This window comes from Rosa rugosa, chromosome 7, assembly GCF_958449725.1.
Source record: "Rosa rugosa chromosome 7, drRosRugo1.1, whole genome shotgun sequence".
Taxonomy (NCBI): Eukaryota; Viridiplantae; Streptophyta; class Magnoliopsida; order Rosales; family Rosaceae; genus Rosa; species Rosa rugosa.
This window is the reverse complement of record NC_084826.1, coordinates 16,813,206-16,835,841: the sequence shown is the minus strand read 5'-3', so window position 1 is coordinate 16,835,841 and position 22,636 is coordinate 16,813,206. Positions and strand designations below refer to the sequence as shown.

General features: G+C 37.9%; 2 protein-coding genes across 3 annotated transcripts; one reads left to right on the top strand and one right to left on the bottom strand.

Moving 5' to 3' along the window:
* The first annotated feature begins 6,571 nt into the window (after positions 1 to 6,571).
* Positions 6,572 to 11,289, top strand: LOC133721080 (heterogeneous nuclear ribonucleoprotein Q). Of its 2 annotated transcripts, none has more exons than XM_062147597.1 (9): positions 6,572 to 6,733; positions 7,688 to 8,144; positions 8,227 to 8,343; positions 8,541 to 8,681; positions 8,837 to 9,010; positions 9,496 to 9,703; positions 9,794 to 9,975; positions 10,434 to 10,519; positions 10,822 to 11,289. In XM_062147597.1, exons 2-9 carry the CDS (start codon positions 7,722 to 7,724, stop codon positions 10,949 to 10,951), a joined length of 1,461 nt encoding a protein of 486 aa, XP_062003581.1. In that variant the 5' UTR covers positions 6,572 to 6,733; positions 7,688 to 7,721; the 3' UTR covers positions 10,952 to 11,289. The 2 variants fall into 2 exon arrangements, with proteins under 2 accessions (XP_062003581.1, XP_062003580.1); XM_062147596.1 differs by having other exon boundaries at positions 6,573 to 6,733; positions 7,339 to 8,144.
* A 449-nt stretch (positions 11,290 to 11,738) lies between these two features.
* LOC133723454 (F-box/kelch-repeat protein At1g57790-like) lies at positions 11,739 to 14,002 on the bottom strand. The gene is made up of 2 exons (XM_062150281.1): positions 13,846 to 14,002; positions 11,739 to 13,065 (listed from the first exon to the last, which is right to left on the bottom strand). Exons 1-2 carry the CDS (start codon positions 13,872 to 13,874, stop codon positions 11,967 to 11,969), a joined length of 1,128 nt encoding a protein of 375 aa, XP_062006265.1. The 5' UTR covers positions 13,875 to 14,002; the 3' UTR covers positions 11,739 to 11,966.
* Between the last annotated feature and the right edge of the window lie 8,634 nt (positions 14,003 to 22,636).

The window sequence follows — 22,636 nt, the reverse complement described above, 5'->3', positions numbered from 1 at the left end:
ACAAAAGTAGTAACAATCCCATTCCACTTTATTGCATTCATCCTCATTGGAGGAAGTTAGATTTCAGCATTAATCTCCCACCAAGGAGCAATAGCAACAGGTCAAATGTTGTTCATGTGAAACCACATATGATAAGATTTGAGAAGTGGTTTGAGGAACAGAGTGATGAGAATAAGAAACAACTTCTATTGAAGTTAGAAGAGATCATGAATCCGAGTTCTACATCACTTAGAGAGCCACAAGTGAAAATCAATAATCAAGGGCGTCCACGTAAAGAAGATAGTTCCACTAGTCGTTTACCTTCTGCCTTTGAGTATGTGAATGCATTTTCAGGCCATGATAGTCATTTATCGGATCCTACAGTTGGGTCTAGACCTCAAGGGAAAAAATTGAAGAAGCATTCACATAGTCAAAGAGAAGGAGGGACCAAAGAGTCGGCAACATCCATAAAAAGGCAAAACAAAGAGTTTAAAAATTCAAAACAAAATGTATGCACTTACTAACCTAATCCTATACATAGTTTATGTCACTTTGCCTACCAAACAATTTATTATTATTATTTAGGTGTCAAACAAAACTTGCTCAGCGATACCACCCAGATTGACGTACGAATATACAACACTATTTCCTACTATGTATCAGCAATACATTGCAAACCAAGCTGATGTTGATATGGATGAAAATTATGTATATAGAGTCGTTGCTATCTCAATGGGGTTTGGTCATGATGGTTGGCGTACGGTACGTAAAAATTTATTAGATGAGCTTAGAGGGAACCGCACTTTCTATGAAGACCACATTTTTGGGGCTAAACGGTTTCATGAACTAGAGAATTGCCTTGACTATTTTGTTGATGGGTTTGCACCTGAAAACTTTGGATGACCATGCCTAATATGGGACATATTATTGCCACATGTTATGGTGTGACAGTAATCCATTTATTATCCACCATGTGCATTACATTTCTTCCTTTCTATAATAGGAATGAATGTCGAAATGAATATCGTGGTGATTGCGAGGATGGTGAGTTTGCAATTGAATATGTTGGTCGTCATTTTGTTAAGGTAAAATATGGAACAGGTACCAAATTACATATGTTGTTGTCATTTTGTTAATTCATAACTAATATACATTATTGTTCATGCATGTAGGTAAATATACATTATTCCTCCAGTTACTCCTCTATGGCACAGGTACCAAGTTAATAATGGACAGTTGTACAACATGTATGAGCAACACATAGATGAATTCAAGAAACTCGAAAATATGGAAGACGTTGCCACCACATATACATTTGCAGACATTGTGCATCTTGATATCGATTGAAAACGTTGACATGTTGTTAAATTTGAGAGTTCGTTCTTATTCTTTTAGTTCGGATTTTGACCTTAGTGTGGACTTATTTTTTTAGTTGGGATTTTGACCTTACTATTTATTTATACTTTTTAGAATAAATGACATTAATTTTTGGTTTTATTCAAAAGAAACAAAAAGAAATGTAGAAGCCAATATCGATGGAGAATTAAGAATGGGTGAAAGGTTTGTTCATTTGATGATTGAAAGAGCCGGCATTGCAAATTTTATGTTGGAAAAGGGTGAAGCCAAATAGAAAAAGAATTAGAGTTAAACCCTATATTGGAAAAGGAAAATATATTTTGGGAATTGCAAATGGGTGAACAAGGTAAACTTGAAATTTAAAAAATATATGTAGGGTGAGAAAAGAAAGTAGGTGAACAAATTAAACTTGAAATTTAAAAAATAAACGTAGGGTGAGAAAAGAAAGTAAGGTGAACAAAGTAGTTAGTAGGGTGGCTTGAAAAAGGGTATTTTGAGTACTGTAAATAGGTAAACAAAGTAAACTAGAAATTAAAAAAATAATTATAGGGTGAGAAAAGAAAGTAGGGTGAACAAAGTAAATTGTAGGGTGGCAATAGCCGCACCCTTATTTTTGTATTGTTGTCCACACTTCAGCTCGCTTGGCCACTTAGTTTTGATGTAACATACGTTTAGTACTCATCTTTAGTTTCTTTTATTTTTTTTATATTATTTTTGTATGGTTGTCCACACTTCAGCTCGCTTGGCCACTTAGTTTTGATGTAACATGCGTTTAGTACTCATCTTTAGTTTTTTTTTTATATTATTTTTGTATTGTTGTCCACACTTCAGCTCGCTTGGCCACTTAGTTTTGATGTAACATACGTTTAGTACTCATCTTTAGTTCCTTTATTTTATTTTATTTTATTTTATGCTTGTACTTGTTACAATTCATTTGCTAGGCCAATAGAGTTTGCTAGGGTCTTTTCAAGAGAAGCACATTCTTCAATCTTTCGTGAAATAGATTGACAAGATGATCAAGTCTGCGTTGGTTGATGCTACATTGATAGACCTTGTGATCTCGTAGACTCAATGAATCATTGATTTTGGATGATGAACCTACCTTATTTGTTAATAGCTTTATCGACGACTTGTGAAGGTGACCATTTTCAAGGCACCATGGGTCTGAGGCTCCAATGGTCGTGTTCAAATTTGAGAGGTTTGCCTAGGTGGTTTTGCTTCGACCGTTTCTCATGATGGCATACTGTGCGGTGGATAGTGGCGTTTCGACAATCCATGATGGTGTTTGCTCCATAATCCATATGATGATCTCTTGTATCCAGCTCTGGTGTTGCTCAAGGAAAGTTATTCAAATGTTTGTAATTAGTGCAATAAAATAATGAGATGTAAGTAATAAATGTAAGAAAAGAAGAGGGAAAAATGAATTCTTGAGGGTATAGAAGGAATCATGTTTCCCTCTTATTTTTCTTTCTTTAAGAAAAATATTTACTTTCCCGATGCTTCAATTCCGCAAACTAATTGAAGCTTTAGGGTTTTGATCCAACTACATAATATTTATCTTACCCTTAAATTCGAGCTGTTTTGGAAGGATTATTGGCGATACCATAGGTTCAGTGTTTTGGGTTGATAGATTTAGCATGAGTGTTTCTATTGAGACTTCCAAATCTACTCAGTTGACCTCACTCTATTGTGAATTATTAAATGACATATATAACCTCTTATACAATGACTATTAAAGACAATATTTATACAAAAAAAAATATTATATTTAATTTCTCTAGACTTTCTAATTCAATAATATTATATTACATTGTTTATTATTTTCTATTATTTTCCTTATCTATTTTCATTTTCTAATTTCACTACATACTCATTAAAACATTTATATATATTTAATAAGAATTAAAACTATAATCAAGATCATGTGACATAAAAATTCCTATCATCATATATATTGAACGCATATTGGTGAGGGATAACAAAAGAAATCATATTATGACCTAAATCCCAGTCTACCCATTATATTTATATATATAAAAAAAGAGCTAGCAGTAAAAAAAAACCTAAAAACTTATTAAATAATTAATCATGTGTTACAAAAAATAGAGAAAATAATTAAATTAAACATTAAGAAAAATTACTCTTCATTTTTTTTTTTGCACATCTACAAGAGAAAGAAAAAGTAAAAAAAAAAAAAAAACAATTCTTTTTTATTAGAAATTAATTTTTAAAGCCCAATACCTTGTATTTGAGTTTCTTTTTTATTAGATAATCTAGTTAAGGAATGAATATGTAATTAATAGTTTGTTTGCAAATTATATGAGTAAGGTTATTTCAGGAACTTGAGTGAGGTTTAGTGAGTAAATTTAGTATTTGAAAATTTGATAGGAGGTGTAAAAAGTAAGGAGGTCAAGTGAGTAAATTGGAAGGTTCCAATAGAAAAACTTATTCAGTATCCTACTCAATACTCATAGATCTAGTTTTAGGGTTCTAATTAAGCTTCATATTTCAAGCATGGTAGTAAATCGATGAGGTTTAAATTTGCACCAATAATGAAGGTCGAGATTTGTTTATGTTCAAGTCAATTATGGTTTTGACTTCTGGCCTTTAAAGTAGCACCCCCTCAACATTATTTGATGGGGATGTCCTCAGCGGTTAGCCCACGATCTCATTTCTCTTCTCCATCAACTTTTTTTCTACTTTCATCTTCTTCTTTTTCTGTTACAATAAAGGCACAAGGCAAAAAAAAGAAGGGTGGTTCTAGTTGGACTTCCAAATTTGCTATTTGAACCTCTCATACTTAGTACACCTCTAATTTACCTTTTAGAATACTTAAAAAGCTAAGTAGTCCTCCTTATTTTTACTAAAACACTCTTGAATATAAGATACAACAATCTATTACTCGACCTTTTATCTGTATCTTCAACCATGAGAAGAAGAATGAATCAAAATCACATAATCTCTTATGAGTGAGACTCTATTCCACCAAAATTAATTAGAGGGTTGGTTCTCGATTTTGATATGTTGCTGGAATCCCTTTGAATTTGCTAAAAGAAGGTTAGAAGATCAAGTAATAACTATATCATAATATTCAATGAATTTAGTTTAAGGAAATTCCAAATCATATTGTTTTGAATTTACTTTTGTATTGAATGATGGGTCATCTATAGAAATTATTATTTTTACTTAATTGTCCATCTAAAGAAATATTAAATTTACTTAATTGTTTTAGGTAAATTATAAAACTATATAGGCAATATAAGGAAATTTCGGAAAGAAAAAAAAAATTTAATTGAATGTTATATTTGGGGTAGGTAAGAAGAGCATTTTTTTTTTCTTTTCATTTTTCTCTCTTTATCCTTACTTGTCTTTTCATATGACTTTTTTGAATCGAAGGAGGTCAGCTAATTTATAATTCAGCAAGCAGTACAAAAAACGATACACCCCTGAGGGGCCGACAGAAAGAGCCGTCTTTTAGGACATACAAAGGACCTATTCTAAAAAACAGAAACCTCGCACTCCCGGGTACACCCACCTTTGAAGGAGATTTACGCACCTTTATTCTAACAAAACCTAGAATCTCAGAAGAAGTTTAAATAAAAGTTACAATCGAGCACTAGATTTTGCGACCTATAACATTTAAGCACTAATATGGGCCAAAGAGACCCAAATCTTCCAAAACTACATCAGATGGGCAGTCTAAATCCGGTAGAGACTGGCCCAGGACAGCCCAACACAAGGAAACCCTAGCATCCTTTCCCATTCACCAGCCGTCGTCGTAGACCATCCCACTGTCGCCGACCTTGCCATCTCAATCACAGGCCCGCTGACGACGGTACAACACCAGCCAGCCGTCGCCAGAAAAGTCCATCCGGCCACCACTGTAACTAACGCAGCCACCTTGCATATCCGGACCAGCCAAATCGCCCTGACCCTCGCCACCAGGTTATCCCCACCACCACCATCGAACAGGAATCCCAACAAGAACAATGGTCCACCCGAAACCAAGTCAACCAAATTCCATGCCCGAGTAGAGCCCCACCACTGTCGACAAACCTCAGTCGCCACAGCCCAAAGCATCATCAAGCAGCAATCACCATCATCCACTTCAACAACGAACCCGCTTCCACAGATCCAGTTCTGGTAAGGCACCAGATCATCCCCATGGCCAACATCCGGGGCTTGAGAAAGGAAATTAGGAAGATGTCGTCGGACTACCCCGCCTTCACCACCACAGTTTAGATCACACAAGGAGGATAACCCATCCTGCCAGATCGTAGATATCCTACCTCCACCAGCCAAGAAGAGAGACGGAGGAGAAAACTCTCTTACGAGAGGCAGAAGCATAGCCATATGTAATGTAATGCCTAAGAGTATGAGTAGAACCACGTGATGATTCATATTTTCATATGACTTAACAAAGTCTATTAATAATTGAAAAAAGTTGGAGGTCCAAATATCAAATTTGAAGGTCCAACTAAAACCACCCAAAAAAGAAATTGAAAAAGAAATAAAAAAAAAAAAACCCAACCAACCGCAACTGTTACAAAAAATTTAGGTCTAACGTCTAATTAGCCATCAATGTCATCCAAAACTATTTGATTGATTGATAAAGATAGGAAGATTTGACAATTATCCATTTATATGTTTATCTTTGCTAAGGAATGAATCACTATGTTTGTCTCCCTATGAACATGATTGATAAAGTAGGAATCAAAATACAATATCTTTTATAGAGGGCCCTTCCACTAAATGATTTTTTTTCTTCCATTCTATGAGCATATTAGCTAAATTGCTAATCGTGAAGTTACTGAATTAGATCAAATTAATGGAGAAACCAAATCAATAAACTTGAACCGTTTATATTCATTTATGACTATGAATAGCCAAACTATCATCAATTTGGCTGAAAATTTAGAAAATTAATCTACTCATAAAGATCTGAAAACTGAACGGTCGAGATGTCAATATGTGATCAAAAAAGTGAATTCCACATATGATCTCTTTAAATGGCCAAAAAAAAAAAAAATTGAATCTCTCACTAAAACGACCCCTGATCTCTTATATAATGCGTCAGGGTTGATTAATATGTATAATTTCATTTTATTAATACAATTTCCGTTTTTACTAAAAAGAGAAAGAAAAAAAAAATTAATTCCTTGAAACAATTGATCAAGTTTCCGAATTTAGACTCTCGTAATTGTTTTCAAGTGTTTAATAATAAAAAAACAAAAGGGATTTGGACTTTGTAGGAGAAATACGCAAAAGACGACATCGAAAACACAGAAAGCGATTCCGAGAGAGAGAGAGAGAGAGAGAGACAGAGAGCTCCTCCTCCTACTAAGGCAGCGATTTAGGGTTTCCAAGTTCCGAACAAATTTTCCCAGCACCAATTTAGGTACTACTTCCTCTCTCTCTCTCTCTCTCTCTCTCTATATCAACCTTTACATTGCTTCCTTCAAATTCCATTCTTTCTTCCTCTCCTAATTTTCTTCACTTGGATTTTACACTAAAAGTGTAATCTTTGTGGGTACAGTTTCTGTGCAATTGCAACGTTCTGATTTCAAATGTTTAGGAGAGAAAAAAAATGAAGGAGTAAATTTAAATTTCCAAGGAAGGGAATGCTTAATGGGTTCTAGGTTATGGAAATTGGAAAACTTGGGGCCCTTTTGGGTTCGTTACATAAAGATTTCCGAGTTTGATTCTCAAATTGTAAAACTTGAGGGGTTTAGTTGGTTTATTTGGGTGGATTGGATTTTACCCTTTTTTTCAAGTAACCCAATTTTCGAAGAAGGGAGTTACTGTTTCAATGCTGCTGGGAATTACTGTTTCTCATACATGCTAGTCTCTTGGGATTGAAATTGGTTCAACTGATTCAGCTGTTTGTTGTGCAATATGTTTGTTTCTATGATTTCGACTATATGTTGTTTGGGTTCTTATTCGTGTTTTTTCCTTTTGTTTTTTTTTTTCTTTTTGGTTCTCTTTGTGAATGAAATTCTCCAGATAGATAGTTAAACGATTACACCAATCCATATACTGTCGGTGTCTAAATATTCGAGAAACTCACTGTGTCATGTATATTTGGCCTGCTGAGCATCATCATCACCCTCTTGATAATCATGCAGAAATCTTCTCTTGCCTGTCTCTATTACAAATTTTTTTACGATATGATGACCCCTTATTTGAAAATCATTGACTTTGCAAGTCCTTGAATCCATCATACCTCATGGCACAGATTCATTCGAAAAATTCTTACTCTGCAACCTCGTTTGGCCTCTCATGTTGTTTCCACCTTTCGCTATCTGTATTCTTTCTTCTCTCAATGCTTCTGGCTGCTGTGGTTTCTTCACAGTTGCCTTGCAAGCTTGTTTTTCTAGATTTATAAGATGCCGAAAACAAGGGAAATTGCTGCCGGAGATGCACCTGGAAGGCCTGTAGAATCCGAGGAGCGGGTGGACCTTGATGAAGACAATGATCCTGAGGAAACAATAGAAGAAGAGGTTGAGTATGAAGAAGTAGAGGAAGAGGAGGAAGTGGAAGAAGAAGAGGAAGAGGAAGAGGAAGATCCAGAAGAGGAGGAAGAGGATGAAAACAAGGGAGGTGATATAGAATCTAATGGGAAAAAAAGCGCAGATGGTGATGTAGAGATGAAAGTTACAGACACAGAGGAGGAAGAGGATAAAAAGAAACATGCGGAGCTTCTTGCACTCCCTCAGCATGGGTCAGAGGTGTATCTTGGTGGCATTCCTCATGATGCATCTGAAGAGGATTTAAGGGGCTTTTGTGAATCTATTGGGGAAGTGACTGAGGTAACTTCCCTTTGTTGACTGTAAAGCTTCTGTCTGCATCTTTTATTTTTAGCCGGTTCATATTTCTATTTGCTGTCAACAGGTTAGAATAATGAAGGGAAAAGATTCGGGTGAGGCCAAAGGTTATGCTTTTGTAACATTCAGAAACAAGGAACTAGCTTCTAAGGCAATAGAGGAACTGAATAACTCTCAATTAAAGGTAATATCAACTTTTGGGTCAATTATCTTCCCCAATATTTGTTACGGTATGAATTCTGGGTTCTGGTTGGCTGGTGTGCAACCACTTTCGTTTATGCCTTACCTTTCAGATTTATTGCTCGAATCCTTTTATGTTTTCCTCAGTTTTCTGAAAAGCTGAGTTTATCCTTGTTGTAACGTTTCCGTTGGTTTTTCCAGGGAAAAAAGATCAAGTGTTCTACATCGCAAGCCAAGCATCGGCTGTTCATTGGAAATGTTCCTAGAAATTGGGGAGAGGACGATATGAAGAAAGCTGTAACAGATACAGGGCCAGGAGTTATCTCTGTTGAACTGTTGAAGGTATAGATGATATTTAATTGGGCTTATTCATGTTTTTATCCATATTTCATTTTATAACCTCTGTTTCGTACTATTTGCAAATCTACAGTTTTCTTATTTGCATGATGATTTTTCATTGTATTAATCTAGTTGTTGGTTGCATGTTCTTGATGCAGGACCCACAGAACTCCAGTCGGAACCGTGGATTTGCTTTCATCGAGTATTATAATCATGCATGTGCAGACTACTCTAGACAAAAGATGTCAACCTCAAAGTTCAAGCTTGATACTAATGCTCCAACTGTGAGTTGGGCGGATCCCAAGAATGCAGAATCCTCTGCCTCCTCTCAGGTTAGCAAATATAGTTCTGTTACGGCTCTCTTTTTCGCTTTTCTTGTTTTCACTTATTTATTGTGTTAGGGACACAAGTATAGCCTACACCCTTCCACCACTTTCTGCCCAAAATTCATCACTATTCTTATTATCCTTCCCATTTTGTTAGACTTTGTCTTATTAGATGCATTTCTGCTTTAGGTTTCATCACACAGGTGCCTGGTGTTGTTGGCTGTTTATTTTATTGAAAAAGAAAAGAGAAGATTAGCAAACTGGTAGCTGTAAATGAGTATTACTTGGTCATAGATTACTGTTGCTCCTTTACAGTTTGAAATCTGAAATAAATTTGGGTCTGAGTATTCCATCCCATTATATTCCACCACATTAATTCTCTGGTTTTTATGTGCAGCAATATTAGGCCTGTCACTTTGTTTTCCAGTGTATTGTACGTGAGAGCTGTTGATGTTTGAGTTAAGTTAATTACTCAATCTTGATTGATACAGGTTAAGGCAGTGTATGTCAAGAATCTACCAAAAGACATTACTCAGGATGATCTAAAAGAGCTTTTTGACCATCATGGAAAGATCACAAAGGTCGTTCTCCCACCTGCAAAAGCCGGACAGGAAAGGAGCAGATTTGGTTTTGTGCACTTTGCAGACAGGTCCAGTGCCATGAAGGCATTGAAGAACACTGAAAAATATGAAATTGGTGGTAAGTGTCTTATGCACTTGTAGCCCTTCATTATCCCAAGTATACTTGTTTTTGGTATATTCTCCATTCCTAATCTTGTCTGTTTCATAGGTCAAGTTTTGGAGTGTTCTTTGGCAAAGCCTCAAGCAGATCAGAAATCTTCTGGTGCATCAAATCATCAAAAGTCAGCCCCACTTCCAACCTACCCACCACATATTGGTTATGGCATGGTAGGGACTGGGCCATATGGTCCCTTAGGTGCTGGATATGGTGGTGGTGCAGGATTTTCACAAGTAAGATTTAAACTGTAATTTTTTCATTGCATGGAATATCAAATATAGGTCTAGTTAGAGAGCCTGTTACCTAACAGGTCCATTCCTACTACCCATCTTGTTCAAACAGGAATTTTTCTTGTGTGCATTCAGGACCTGCAAACCCAACACCAATCATAGTAGTTGGCATATGTTATTCTGTTTCCCAGTGTTTAACTTAATAGTTTAGAGCCCATAACCAGTCTCTAATGAAATTATAATACTGGCACTTCCTTTGTCTTAAGGATAACATTGAAGGTTATTTCCAGGCTCTGTTACTGCATATGTGCCAATTACCAAGCTGAAAATACCAATCCTATGGAAACCATCTTATAAGCAGACAGGAAAGAAATAACTTATTGCTTATCAGGGAAAGATAGTAAATGCATTACTTGTAGCAACTTTTACTCTCATTACTTATGGATGCCAATTGCTTGCAGCCACTGATCTATGGGAGGGGACCCACTCCTGCTGGCATGGCGATGATGCCTATGCTTTTGCCTGATGGAAGAATTGGATATGTCCTGTAAGTATTATATCTTGCAATTTAGAATTTTGCATATCTTGCCTGATGGAAGAGGTGGTTTTCACATTTTGGAAATGGACATGGCCTGAAGCATTATAATGTTCCCTTACGGATGAAGTGGTTTTCTGTTAGTCCATTATTTATTGCTCATCAAACAGCCATGTTATACCCCCTTTGAAAAGCTGCTTGTTCCGTCATTCCACTGACTTTTAGTTTCCTGCCATTTTGAAGTGATGAATTGTTTGTGGCCCCTTGCTTTTGTAATTCCCATTCTCATTCCTCTAACCTAACCTCTGGAACAGGCAACAGCCTGGAGTACAACCTCATGCCCCTCCACCGCAGTCCCGAGGTGGAAGAAGTGGTGGCAGCTCAAGTGGTGGAAGGCGCAGCAATGACAGCAACCGTGGCCGTAGTCGTTACAACCCATATTAATCAAGTCTTTGCCTCTTGTTGCTGGTAAAGAGGAGGGACAGCGTCTGGACAAAACAATTATTTGTTTGGGCCTGGGAGCTATGTAGACATGAGGATGTTTAGTTCAAATGTAGCCAGTTCTGTAAAAGAAAGAATTGCTAGGAACTGATCCACTTTGTAGTTTGCCTAAACTAAATTAAACTTACTCTTTACTGTGGAATTGATGCTTTAATACTGACTTAAGGAGTTAAGGTTATGCCAACACTTCAGTTGAGAAGGGTGGATTTAAGTTCAGTCGAGATCATAAACATTAAATGGAAATAATTTTTTTATTTTAATAAAAATTTAGATTGTTATCATAGCACAGCCCCTTGCTATACATCTTAAATCGTACTGTGCTTCAGTTTTGTATTATTAATGTCAATAACGCTTCACATACGTTCCATCTCTCGAATGAGCTGGTGTAATGCTTAGGATAACTGCCTCATACACAATTCCAACGAAGAAATTTGTAACTTTCTACAAATTTCTTACTTAAAAGAATGCAGTCTGCAGCTCAGACGGACTAGACCCTAGTAGCATGGACAACTATTGACAATGAAGATTTTTCTTGATCGGAACTTGTTTATAGCTTTATTAGTTTAGACATACTAGCATCTTGCAGTGCTTCTGAAGATGTCAAAACACTTTTCTCCCTATCTCAAACCTGTCCTGGAGATTACTTGCACAAAGTAAAAGAGATATTCTCAGTTCTGAAAAATGGATTCTTTGCAGGGCACTGTTAGTGTCAAAGAAACCAGATAAACTGTAAGACAAGGATATAAAACTGTGTTGCATAGATTATATAACTCTGAGATAACTAGTACACAAAGAAACAGAAGTTTAAAACAAGTTCTCAAACGAGTACAACAAACAAGAGTTGCATAAACCATCTACAGCACAACATCCAATAAAACTAGCATACTGAACTTTCTATTAGAAACTTGATTGCTTGAAGCTTGAGAACTCTTTATTCATTGAAGCTTGAGAGTCTGCGTTAGTTGAAGCCTGAGAAGTCTTCAGGTGGTTCAATCCAAATGGTCTTGAAAGGATCTTGCTCTCCCCAGTCATGGCACTCATTGCGAGGATGATATCTACCATCTACAAGTGAGTATGATATGCACTGCCTTCCATAAAAACGAACTTTAGAGAAGTAAATACTGTTTCTCTTTATTGCAGGGAGGTCAATGTTTGTATGAGTTGTCAAGAAACTAGCAAAAACAGTCGCACCATCTAGGGTTTTCAGCTCTTCCCAAGCCATGTTCCTCTGGTCCAACTTGAATGCAATTGGGTTTTCAGTAGAACATGTATATATAACTAATATATCTCCATCCTTCTCAGTCATAAACTTACCTTTCCACCAACTTTTAGCGAAAAATTTCTCAGGGCATTTCGGAGGAGGAACTGAAAGGACACTCCAAGTTCGTTCATGTGGGTTGAATACACCCACCCAACCTGTGAGGCTTTGACAATAGAAGAGGTCATTACAGAAAACAAGCTTGTTCCAAATGCTACTCACAAAGGGCAAACGGTTTTGATACTGAACAGTAGTCCACTGTTCTGCCCCAGGATGACAAGTGCTAATAGCAACAACTGTGGGATTGACATGTTTTATGGTAAAAACCATGCAGCTTGTAGAAGTTGGGGCACAAGAGAACGCAACAATCTGATAATTCAACTCAAATCTTGGTAACTTGACCACCTCCTGAGTAAAAGGATTGAAAAAGAACACACGGAAAGTTTTGGGTCTGTATAGCAACAACCAACCATCTTTGGTGTAGCAAACCCTAGACCCAATCAGCTGAGGAATCTCCACAAAGTGGATTTTGCGCTGTGATGGATCATAGAATTCAAACAGGCTACCATATTTTGGAAAGTACATCAGTAGGGGTGCTCGGTTGACTACCCGCACAGAAACGGCAGCTGAATGCCATCTCTTGCATACAGCAGATGCTCGAATATTATCTTCTAGAGATAAACGAGATGCAATGATTTCCACAAGTTCTATGGGGAGCTCTGACCAGGTTTGAAGCTCCAAATTCTCATTCTTCCTGAATCTAGCTCTTCCTGTACCAGTTGACGCTGTTTCAGATAACCTATAGCATAAGTACTGTTAGTGCTGATAAAGAACATATAAAACTCATGATTGGGCAAATAATTCCAGAATGAATTGCCAAAATACAGATTACTTCATTTAATATAAGAGAACCATCATCATCTTCATATTAGAAGTGCTTACTATTGCAAATTCAAGAGCACAAATTAAAAATCACATGAATATAATTCTACACAGCTAAAACCTTTTAGTTCTTGATAAAAACGCATGGCATACTACATTTCTAGGAGAGACTAATCTAAAGATGCCCATGATCTTAACCCCAACTGTTAAAACTTCAAATTATTCCTTACCCCAAAAACATGTTGACAATATTATTAGCCTCATATTGCACCCATTTTTGTAATCTCCATTTGTCCAAGCAACAGCTATAACCCCTATCTCAAAAACCCATCCAAACTTTTCATGATTGGTTTAAAATTAACAACAATCAAATCCTAGTCCTGACTAAAAACATATCCACTATTCAGAAACCTTTCCCAAAACCCAAATTCTCTAGACCCCAGATTAAGTTTCATGCCGCAGCTATAAACCCCATTTCACAAACCTATCTAAATTCTCATGATTGAGTTCAATTCTCAACAATTAAACCTTATTCCTGACCTCAAAATCATACCGGGTATTCTAACAATCCTTTCCTAAACCTAAACCTGATAAAAAGTTATAGTATTTACAATCATTTCCTAACCCCATACTGAAAAAAAACAACAAATTGAAACATGCAAACTACAAATGTGAACTAACAAAGATCAAATCTTACAGTTTCAGCTTCCTCTTCCTGACAGTCATGATGAACACCCAGTTGAAGCTTCCCCACACAGACAGATTGGAAGACAGGAGATGAGAGAGCTGGGAGAGGTGGGACGCTATATATACCACTCGTCACTACTACACGTGGAAAATGATCCCCCAAGGTAAATCAGGTCCATTGCTTTCAACATTTTTTGACAGGGAATTTTTGACTGACTGGTTACTTTGGAAATATGAATCATGGTTGGCAGGTTCCTACTGGGCATTTCTTACTGGTCATGACAGGAAAGTAACTTTGAGGGTAAGATAAACTAAGAAAGTAAAAACGGCTTGACTGCACGAAACCCACAGTTCTGATAAAGCATGAATAGCGTGTTACCCAGATTCTCATTTAGATTTCTTCCGTTTTTTCTTTGCTGGAGCATGAAATAATTATGACTCTGGATTTCGTTACAATTTTGCATGAGCTTTTCTCAAAACAAAAGTACATGGCTTAGGAAAACTGACACAGAAAAGTGGATTATATCTACATTCATAAGCATGACCCTAGATTTCATTTCGATTTTGCATGAGCTTTTATCAAAACAAAAGTACATCATTTAGGAAAACCGACACAAAAAAGGGATTTATATCTATATTCATAAGTTTCTAATGCACTAAGATAATCTGAAAAATTCTTAGGTAGGACAAACGTACTAGCCACGTGGTACGCCCGACCAATCATATCTCTCTATTATTTAATTGATTCTAAAACTACCCATGTTTAATTATAATGAAATACCCAAAACACTCTCATGCATAGGCAATGATTGCCTGAGCGTACGGCCACGTGACACGCCTACTCTACCTAAAAATCTTTAAGATAATCCACGATCATATTTCACTTTGTTGACACCTAAAACACTTGAGATAAACAAGCTAAACAAGCATTTTGGCCCAGCATTACCCTTGGGCTACCGTAGCCCATGTCACTATCAAAAAGCCTGTTATACTAAATAAAGGCACTTCCATTTTCTTTTCTTTTGGTGGTACCTAGCCTTCATGTCCCAAATGTGGCTACTTCCACATTTGCTCATTTTTGGAGCTTATAAACATGGTGTGGTGTTAAGGGTAACAAAACCATGTAACGTCTATCTCAATGTAACTTTCGACTTTAAGCACAAAATTTAAGTCCACTATATAAATCCAACATATGAAGTGCATAAAAGAATCGGTCTCACTACCAATATAAAGCCTAAAATCAAACCAAACTTCAGAATTCTATTTCTAATGTCTCCCTCAGTATCAACATCAACTTCTTCCCATCGAAACCTAGAATGTTCTAGCTTCCCAGAATCCCTAAGTTCAAGGAATGTTTTTTTAGTTGGGTAGAAATTAGTTGGGTAGAAATAATGTTCATATATCTTGAGCGCTATAGCCAATATGTAGTTTCAGCCAAAACCGACTTACTCAACAAACTTATAGACATCACAACAACAACAAAATTCTATTTTTCATCATCCTTTACAAGTAAAGGTCCGATCCTTTGAGCTTAGGAGAAAGACAGGCATAAATTGGAAAATAAATAAGTAAATAAATAAATGTAAAGTCATCCCAAGGCTTTGGATTGGAGCCTATAGAAAGAGAGTAGTAGTGAAGAGTTTTATTCAGCAACATCCAAGCTTATAAAGAAACTCAAGCATAAACCAACACCCCAAAGTCTTAGTTATTTCGTAAATCCTAAAGAAAACCCATTTTCTTTCTAACCTACAACAACAGTACTCCCCACAACTCCCATTCTCATAGAACTTACTAACATTCTAATTCTCATTACAGATATAGGAAAATACTATGGTACATCAACGTATAGGTACATTAAATGTAAATCAATTATTACAGTAGACCAGCTCCATAGAGTCGTAAACTAATTCAAGATCAGATAAGTAAGTCTACTAATGGATGAAACTAGTCAACCTCTATATCGAATTAGTCTACTTTATGTATCGATACATTAATATATCGTAGACGAATATATGGATAATTACAAACAATTTTCTTCAAGTTGGTTGGAAACTAGTATGGATACCAATATATAATGAATTTTTTTTTTATCAAAATAATTTGTGATTTTATCCATTATGAGAATTTTAGAATGTTAATGAATTAAAGACTTATTCGCATTTTCGGTGAACTAGTACAAAGTTGACCTTACAATTTCATAATTTCACATTTTATTTAATAAATTATAATTTGAATATTATTAATACACAAACTCCATCATATCAAAAATCTCTAACCATTCAATTTTGTCAAGTAAAATGGACGATTCTAGCAACAATAAATATGTAAAAAAAATTGATGGAATTGCAGTAAAACTGGAGAGCAAAATAACATTGTAATATCGCTGAAAATACAAAGAACAATCATGATGATAAAATAGCATAAAGTTAAGAAAATTAGTATATGCTTTTTTATAGAAAACTTACCAAGTCAAGGCATGCAAAGCATATCTTAATAGAAGATTTGTCCTTTATAGCACGAGTGTTTCTATTGGGACATCTAAATCTGTTCACTTGACCTTACTCTATTATGAAATGTTAAATTACATATATAACCTCTTATAAAATGACTATTAAGGAAAATAATTATACCAAAAAAATATTTTATTTATTTTCTCTAGACTTTCCAATTCAATAATATTAGATTGTATTCTTTATTATTTTCCTTATCTATTTTCATTTTCCAATTTCACTACATACTCATTAAAGCATTTTGTTTAAGGATATCTCTATTTGTGTTTGGCCCAAACTCTAGGTTACTTGACCTAGTGGTAATAGGGTTGAATTAGAAGGATCTAGATTCCTATTCAATGTACGATTACTTTCCTTGTATGATTGAGATTCTATACATTGTAATCCTCTATATAAAGAGGCCCCTATTATCAATGAGAACACACAGCAAATTCCTCTCAATTTCAGTTTCTCTACAACACGTTATCAGCACGAAGCCCTAACCCTGAAACCCTAAATTTGTAGCCTTCAAATCCCAGAAACCACTACCACCCACCTTGAAGGTTTCAACCCCAGGAGTCTAGAACCGGCGGCACCACCACAAGAACCGGCCGGAAAAATACCGAATCGGCCCTCAGAAGTACCAGAAACCCCTCTGCCCGATTTAAGGCTTTTTCCTCCGCCTCTGACAGCCGTACTCCATCACCTGCAGCGCCTCAAACCCAGATTGCCGGAACCGGAAAAATAACCACCGGAACCGGCCTGAAAATCGACGAACCGGCCACCAGAAGGTCATCCACGTTGAACCGCCGCCTGAAATTCATCCTTGGAGTTTTCTCTCTGCCTCTGTCAGTCCAATCCAGAAAAAAGAAACAAGCCCAGCCCAAGCAACAGAGCAGCCCTAAGCCCAGAAGCAAAGGACCAGCCCACGGCCCAGAAGGAAGAAACCGACCCGAAGCCCAACCAGTCAACCCACTGACGTCAGCATAGAAACCTGCCACATCAGCACCCAATCTGCACTGCCACGTCAGTGTCCAGTCAGCACTAGCGTGTGCGTCAGCAGCCACGTCAGCAGAGGACCCAGCGCCATGTCAGCACCGGTCAACGCCGGTTGACCATTTCCGGTCAACTTTCCGGCCACTATTCCGGTTGCCGCCGGGCACTTTCGGGCGACTTTTTCCGCCATTTTCCGACGACTTTTTCCGGCCAAATTTTCCGGCGACCTATTCCAAGGTATTTTTTACTAAACATTCCCGTTTTTTAGAGTTTTTAAATTCAATTTCTCTTCTTTTCCGGGGACTTGCAAACTCCATTCTTCTACCCCCCTTTCTTCATCATAGGGGAGACCTGATTAAGCCGAACTATGGGGGTTCGTGCTCACTCCAAGCTTAAAGCTTGTAGAGTCCTCCAAACTTAAAGTTTGTTGAGAAGTTAAGATCGACCACAAACATATCATTGTTTCGATCTAATCCAACCCCTCTTGGAATCGAATTTCTTGGAAGCGACTATGCTCAGAAATTCCTAATTTCTTGGAAGCGACTACGCTCAGAAATTTTATATGTTTTCGTGGTAGCCTTTTTACTCTCCGAAACTAACCATAATTTCTTGTTCTCTTTCAGGATGAGTAACCTGAACAAATTGGACTTTGCTCCATTGGGAACAACTGACTCTGGATATCACAGGTGGGTTCGTGATGTCCGCCAGCATCCCAAGGCTGATGGAATCCTGGATATGATTCTCGAGCCTAGCCAGGATGTGCTAACTGTTGAGCAAGCTCAAGCTTTGGAAGCAAATAGAGCAGCTAAGGCGAAAGCCATTATCCTAATGACTCGTCATATGGATGATTCGCTCCAGTACGAGTGTATGAATGAAGAAGACCCCAGAAGGCTGTGGGTCTCACTCGAAGAAAGATTTAGCAACGTCCGTGACTCCCTGCTTCCTGACCTAGAAGTGAGATGGCATAGCCTCCGCTTCTGTGATTTCAAGTCAGTTCTTGACTACAACTCGGAAGCACTTCGCATTAAATCCTTAATGGAATTCTGTGGTAAAGAGATCACAGATGCGATGTTGATTGAGAATACTCTCTCTACCTTCCCCGTCTCTGCATTGATGGTTGCTAAGAACTATCGAATCGATGTTACTGGAGGACGGATCACAAGATTTCATGAGCTCATTGGAGCTATGAATGTCGCTGAAAAGCATGACAACATCCTTGTGAAGAACTATAATTCAAGATGCGTGGGAACAGAGCATATTCCGGAATCCAATTATAGTCGCTCCCCAAAGATAGGGCGCCAAGAGCGAAACCCTAATCTTAGGGATACTTTTGGACGTTCTGGTCCATATAATCGCTCTACTTGGGAAGGTAACCGCCAAAATAGGCGAACACGGAATCGAAGAGGTCAACGTGGAAAGAGAGAGGGAGGCAACGCCTCTGGCCATGTTGGTGGCGCCACCAACACTAAGAGCCATCTAAATGACGCTTTCAAAGCGCCTCAATCAATGGAGTTCGAGCAAAGAGATGTATGTTCTCGATGTGGAGTGTCTGATCATTGGGCACACATTTGTAGAGCTCGTGAAGAACTTGTCACCGCCTACAAAGCATATTGTGAAGCAAGAGAAGCTCACTATGTGGAACAAGAAGATCAAGAAGATGATCTAGAGTGAAGGGTTGAAGACTACAAATCTGGCTGGGATCAATAGATCGCCAATTCTGTTTAACTCTTTATTTTTCCAAGAGATGTAATAGGCAATTGCCATATATTTTTGTAGTAAATGCCAATGGTTTGGTCTTTCTTCAAAGTTGGCTCACCCAAAGTAAGTGTGATGTCTAGGAAGGTTCTGAGATTAGTGGTACTTAAGCGAGCCTTGCTCCACTGACATCTCTCTACTCACCTGGTCACATTTATTTTGGAATCACCGAAAGAAGTTAGACGACTACCATTGTTTTGCATTAGCTAGCATTTTGGATTAGATTTTCTTTGGTCAAAGAAACAATGATGTAACTCCGTTGGCTTATGAATAAAATTTCGAGTTCTTTTCATTATGACTCAATTTTGATTCTGAGCATATTACTTTGTGACTACGATGGCTGGGCCATCGGTAGTAATTCAAGGACATGGAATAGCCCAAGTTCCACTTGCCAAATGACACCTTGATTACTGTCACAGAAACTCTTTACGCTCTTAGGGCAAATCGTACCCTATAGCCAACGGATTCCATGCAAAAACGCATGTAGAGAACGGAAATGAGTTCCTTTGCAATACCTCTAATGATTGCGAACAAAAGCGCATCTTAGAGAAGTTTATGTGTCTCTCTAGTGGACTTTATGTCACTATTCGAGCTATTAATCCAATAAAAGTTATGAGAGAAGATCTCTTGGATTTAGACACATATTGGCTTTGTCACGACAGGATAGATCATCCTAGTCATGATATGATGATCCGTCTACTAAAGACTTCACATGGACATCATTTCTTTCGAGCGAAATGAAGCATGAATCAAAAGTTGATTTTTGGACTACGTGTGACCGACGCAGCTGCCTAGGGCACCGCCTCCGTCCACCACTAGCCTAGGGCTGGCGCAGTCCCTATCCATGACGCCATGGATGGCGTCCATCATGGTGATGGCGCCCTAGGTGATGCTACAATCACCAACTTGCTTCAAATAGCGTTTCAGACGCTCAGGCCTAACCAAAATTCTCATTGGTTGCTTCTAAAGCCTCTTGCTCGTTTTACAAAGCCTGTTCCTTATGGAAATTAGGACTGAGACCGTCCTATGCAAAGGATATGAAAATACTCATTATGTTCATACATAGAATCCGTGGGGATTATGTGGACTGATTCAACCAACTTGCGGACGTATAAATATCTCATGATATTGGTTGACATGCAAACACGCTGGTCACGTGTTGTGCCATTATCCACCTATAAATGCTACTTATGCTACACTCCTAGCACATATCATATGACAACGGGCTCACTCCCCGAATCATCCTATTCAGTCAATTGGATTTGACTATGCTAGAAAGTTTACATTGAAGACTTTCGATGGTTATTGCAATGGGACTGATGTTGGACATCATATTCCCAAGAACACACCCAAATGGTCTCGCGGAAACGACTACGATGATAGTCCGGACATTGGTAATGCGCACCAACCTCCTTATATCCTCTTGGGGTGATGCAATATCGCATGCAGTTATGCTAATTTGTCTACAACCCACCGCCACTCAATGTACCTCTGCGTTACAGCTAGTGACTGGGTACAAGTATCGTACTTTCGCATATTTGAGTGAGCCATTTATGTGCCGATTGCGCTGCCACAGCGCCCTATGATGGGTCCTTACAGACGAATGGGCAACTACGTTGGATTTGAGACTCCAACAATCGTCCGCCACTTAATGCCCTTGCAAGGCGATCTCATTACCGTTAGATTTGCGGGTTGTCACTTTGATGAGACAGTCTTCCCGTCGTTAGGGGGAGATAAGAACACAGATGTTCAGCAGGAACGACAGGAATTGTCGTGGTCTGTCCCCACTATGTCTCATCTCGATCCCTACTAAAGTGACGAGATCACACATCTGCTACTAAAGTGACGAGATCACACATCTGCTGCAAATATGCCTGCAAGGAAGTACGTCCCTAAGAGATGACGTAGCGCCACCCTACACCCTACACGGAGGTAGGCATGGCGCCAATGCCAAAGAGAGTGGCACTCTGGAGTTACAGGCCATGGCCCCAGCTAGGATGCGTGGGAGGCCCGTGAGTTCGAAGGATACTTTGGCACATTTCAATCCTTTGATCATCAATACTCAAAATCTGTCTTATGAGAATCTTCCGGGTTATGGTTATCATTAGGGGACGTCTCAACGTCAGAACCTATTCCTGAGAATATAGAGCTCTATGAAAATTACACTAGTGTACATGAGACGTGGGATAGAAACTCCATCATAATTGATGATGTAGCTGCGTATTTCGTTGCGCATGAGTTTGTTGAGTCCGATGATATCGAACCACGGTCCGTTGATGAATGAATGCCAACGTAGAGAAATTTGGCCTAAATGGAAATATGCGATCCAGGTTAAGATGGATTCTCAAACGAAGAGGAAGGTTGATGTGCTCATATTTTCCTATATTTCTTTGCCTCTTAATCTTAGTATTTATGCTTAGTCCTCCTTATTTCGAGTCATTTATGTTGTTATAGTGTTTTTGTAGGTTTGTCTCATAAAGAGAAGAAAAGAAGCTAAAATGAGCTAACTAGGATTGAAAGACGCCCAGGTCCCAGAATCTGCCTGTGCAGAACATCCAACTTCACCGAATTACTGGGAAATTCTCAGATCGAATCAGACAATGAGCCTTATATCATTGGAAAGCTACGGATGTCAACTTTCTGTAGAATTTTACGGATCTCGATTTCGATTCTTCTAGAGCAAGTTATGATTATTTGAGTGAAGATAGGTCGGACAGGAAATCTGCTCGGGAATTTACAACCATTCGTGGGGAACTCAAGTTCCATGGCACAAGATCATCAATCCTAATGTTTCAAGGAAGTTAATTCAGATGAGTATTCAATGAGGAACTTATTCCTACTTTTACAAGAGATATTTCAAGCTTTTCCCATTCCAAATGAAGAAAGGAATCTAAATCCAAGTTTTACAAGGAAACATGAAGCCAAAGATGAGCAGAAATCTTCCCTATATAAGGGAGCACGAATTTACATGAGAAGGGAGTCTCGGGAGCACAATGTAGATGCCTATGGAGCGGAGACCACTCATCCATCTTTCCCTTCTTTTCCCCTTCCATTCTTTTTATGTTTTTCCTATGTTTTACTTAGTTATCTTTTGTTAAACCTTTTTCTAGGGTTAAGATGATGCCTTAGCATGATTGTTTATGTACTTTGATGATTTATTGATGGATTTATAGTTTCTTTATGATGAATTCTTAGTCACTATCTGAATTGATGCTTTATGTTTAAGTTCTTTGATTGATCACCTTAGGGCTTTGCATCTAGTAATTAGAAGATGAATTTGAGGCGTACCTGCAATATAATTCAAATTAGCTTCTTGTGATTAAGAATTGTGAATTACATTATTGTCGTACCTGAAGTAATGGTTTGCATGATTCTCTTGTTTTCTAGAACGTAATGAGTCCTAAGTGTTAAATTTATGCCGTACCTGGATAAACTGCATGTTAGGATATACGACCTCTGCCGTACCTGGAGAGAATCATACACTTAAGGAAAGCTACGGTCTAAGTGCTGTACCTGGACTTAGATACGGGAATTGTCATCAAAAGGAACAAAAGAATCTGT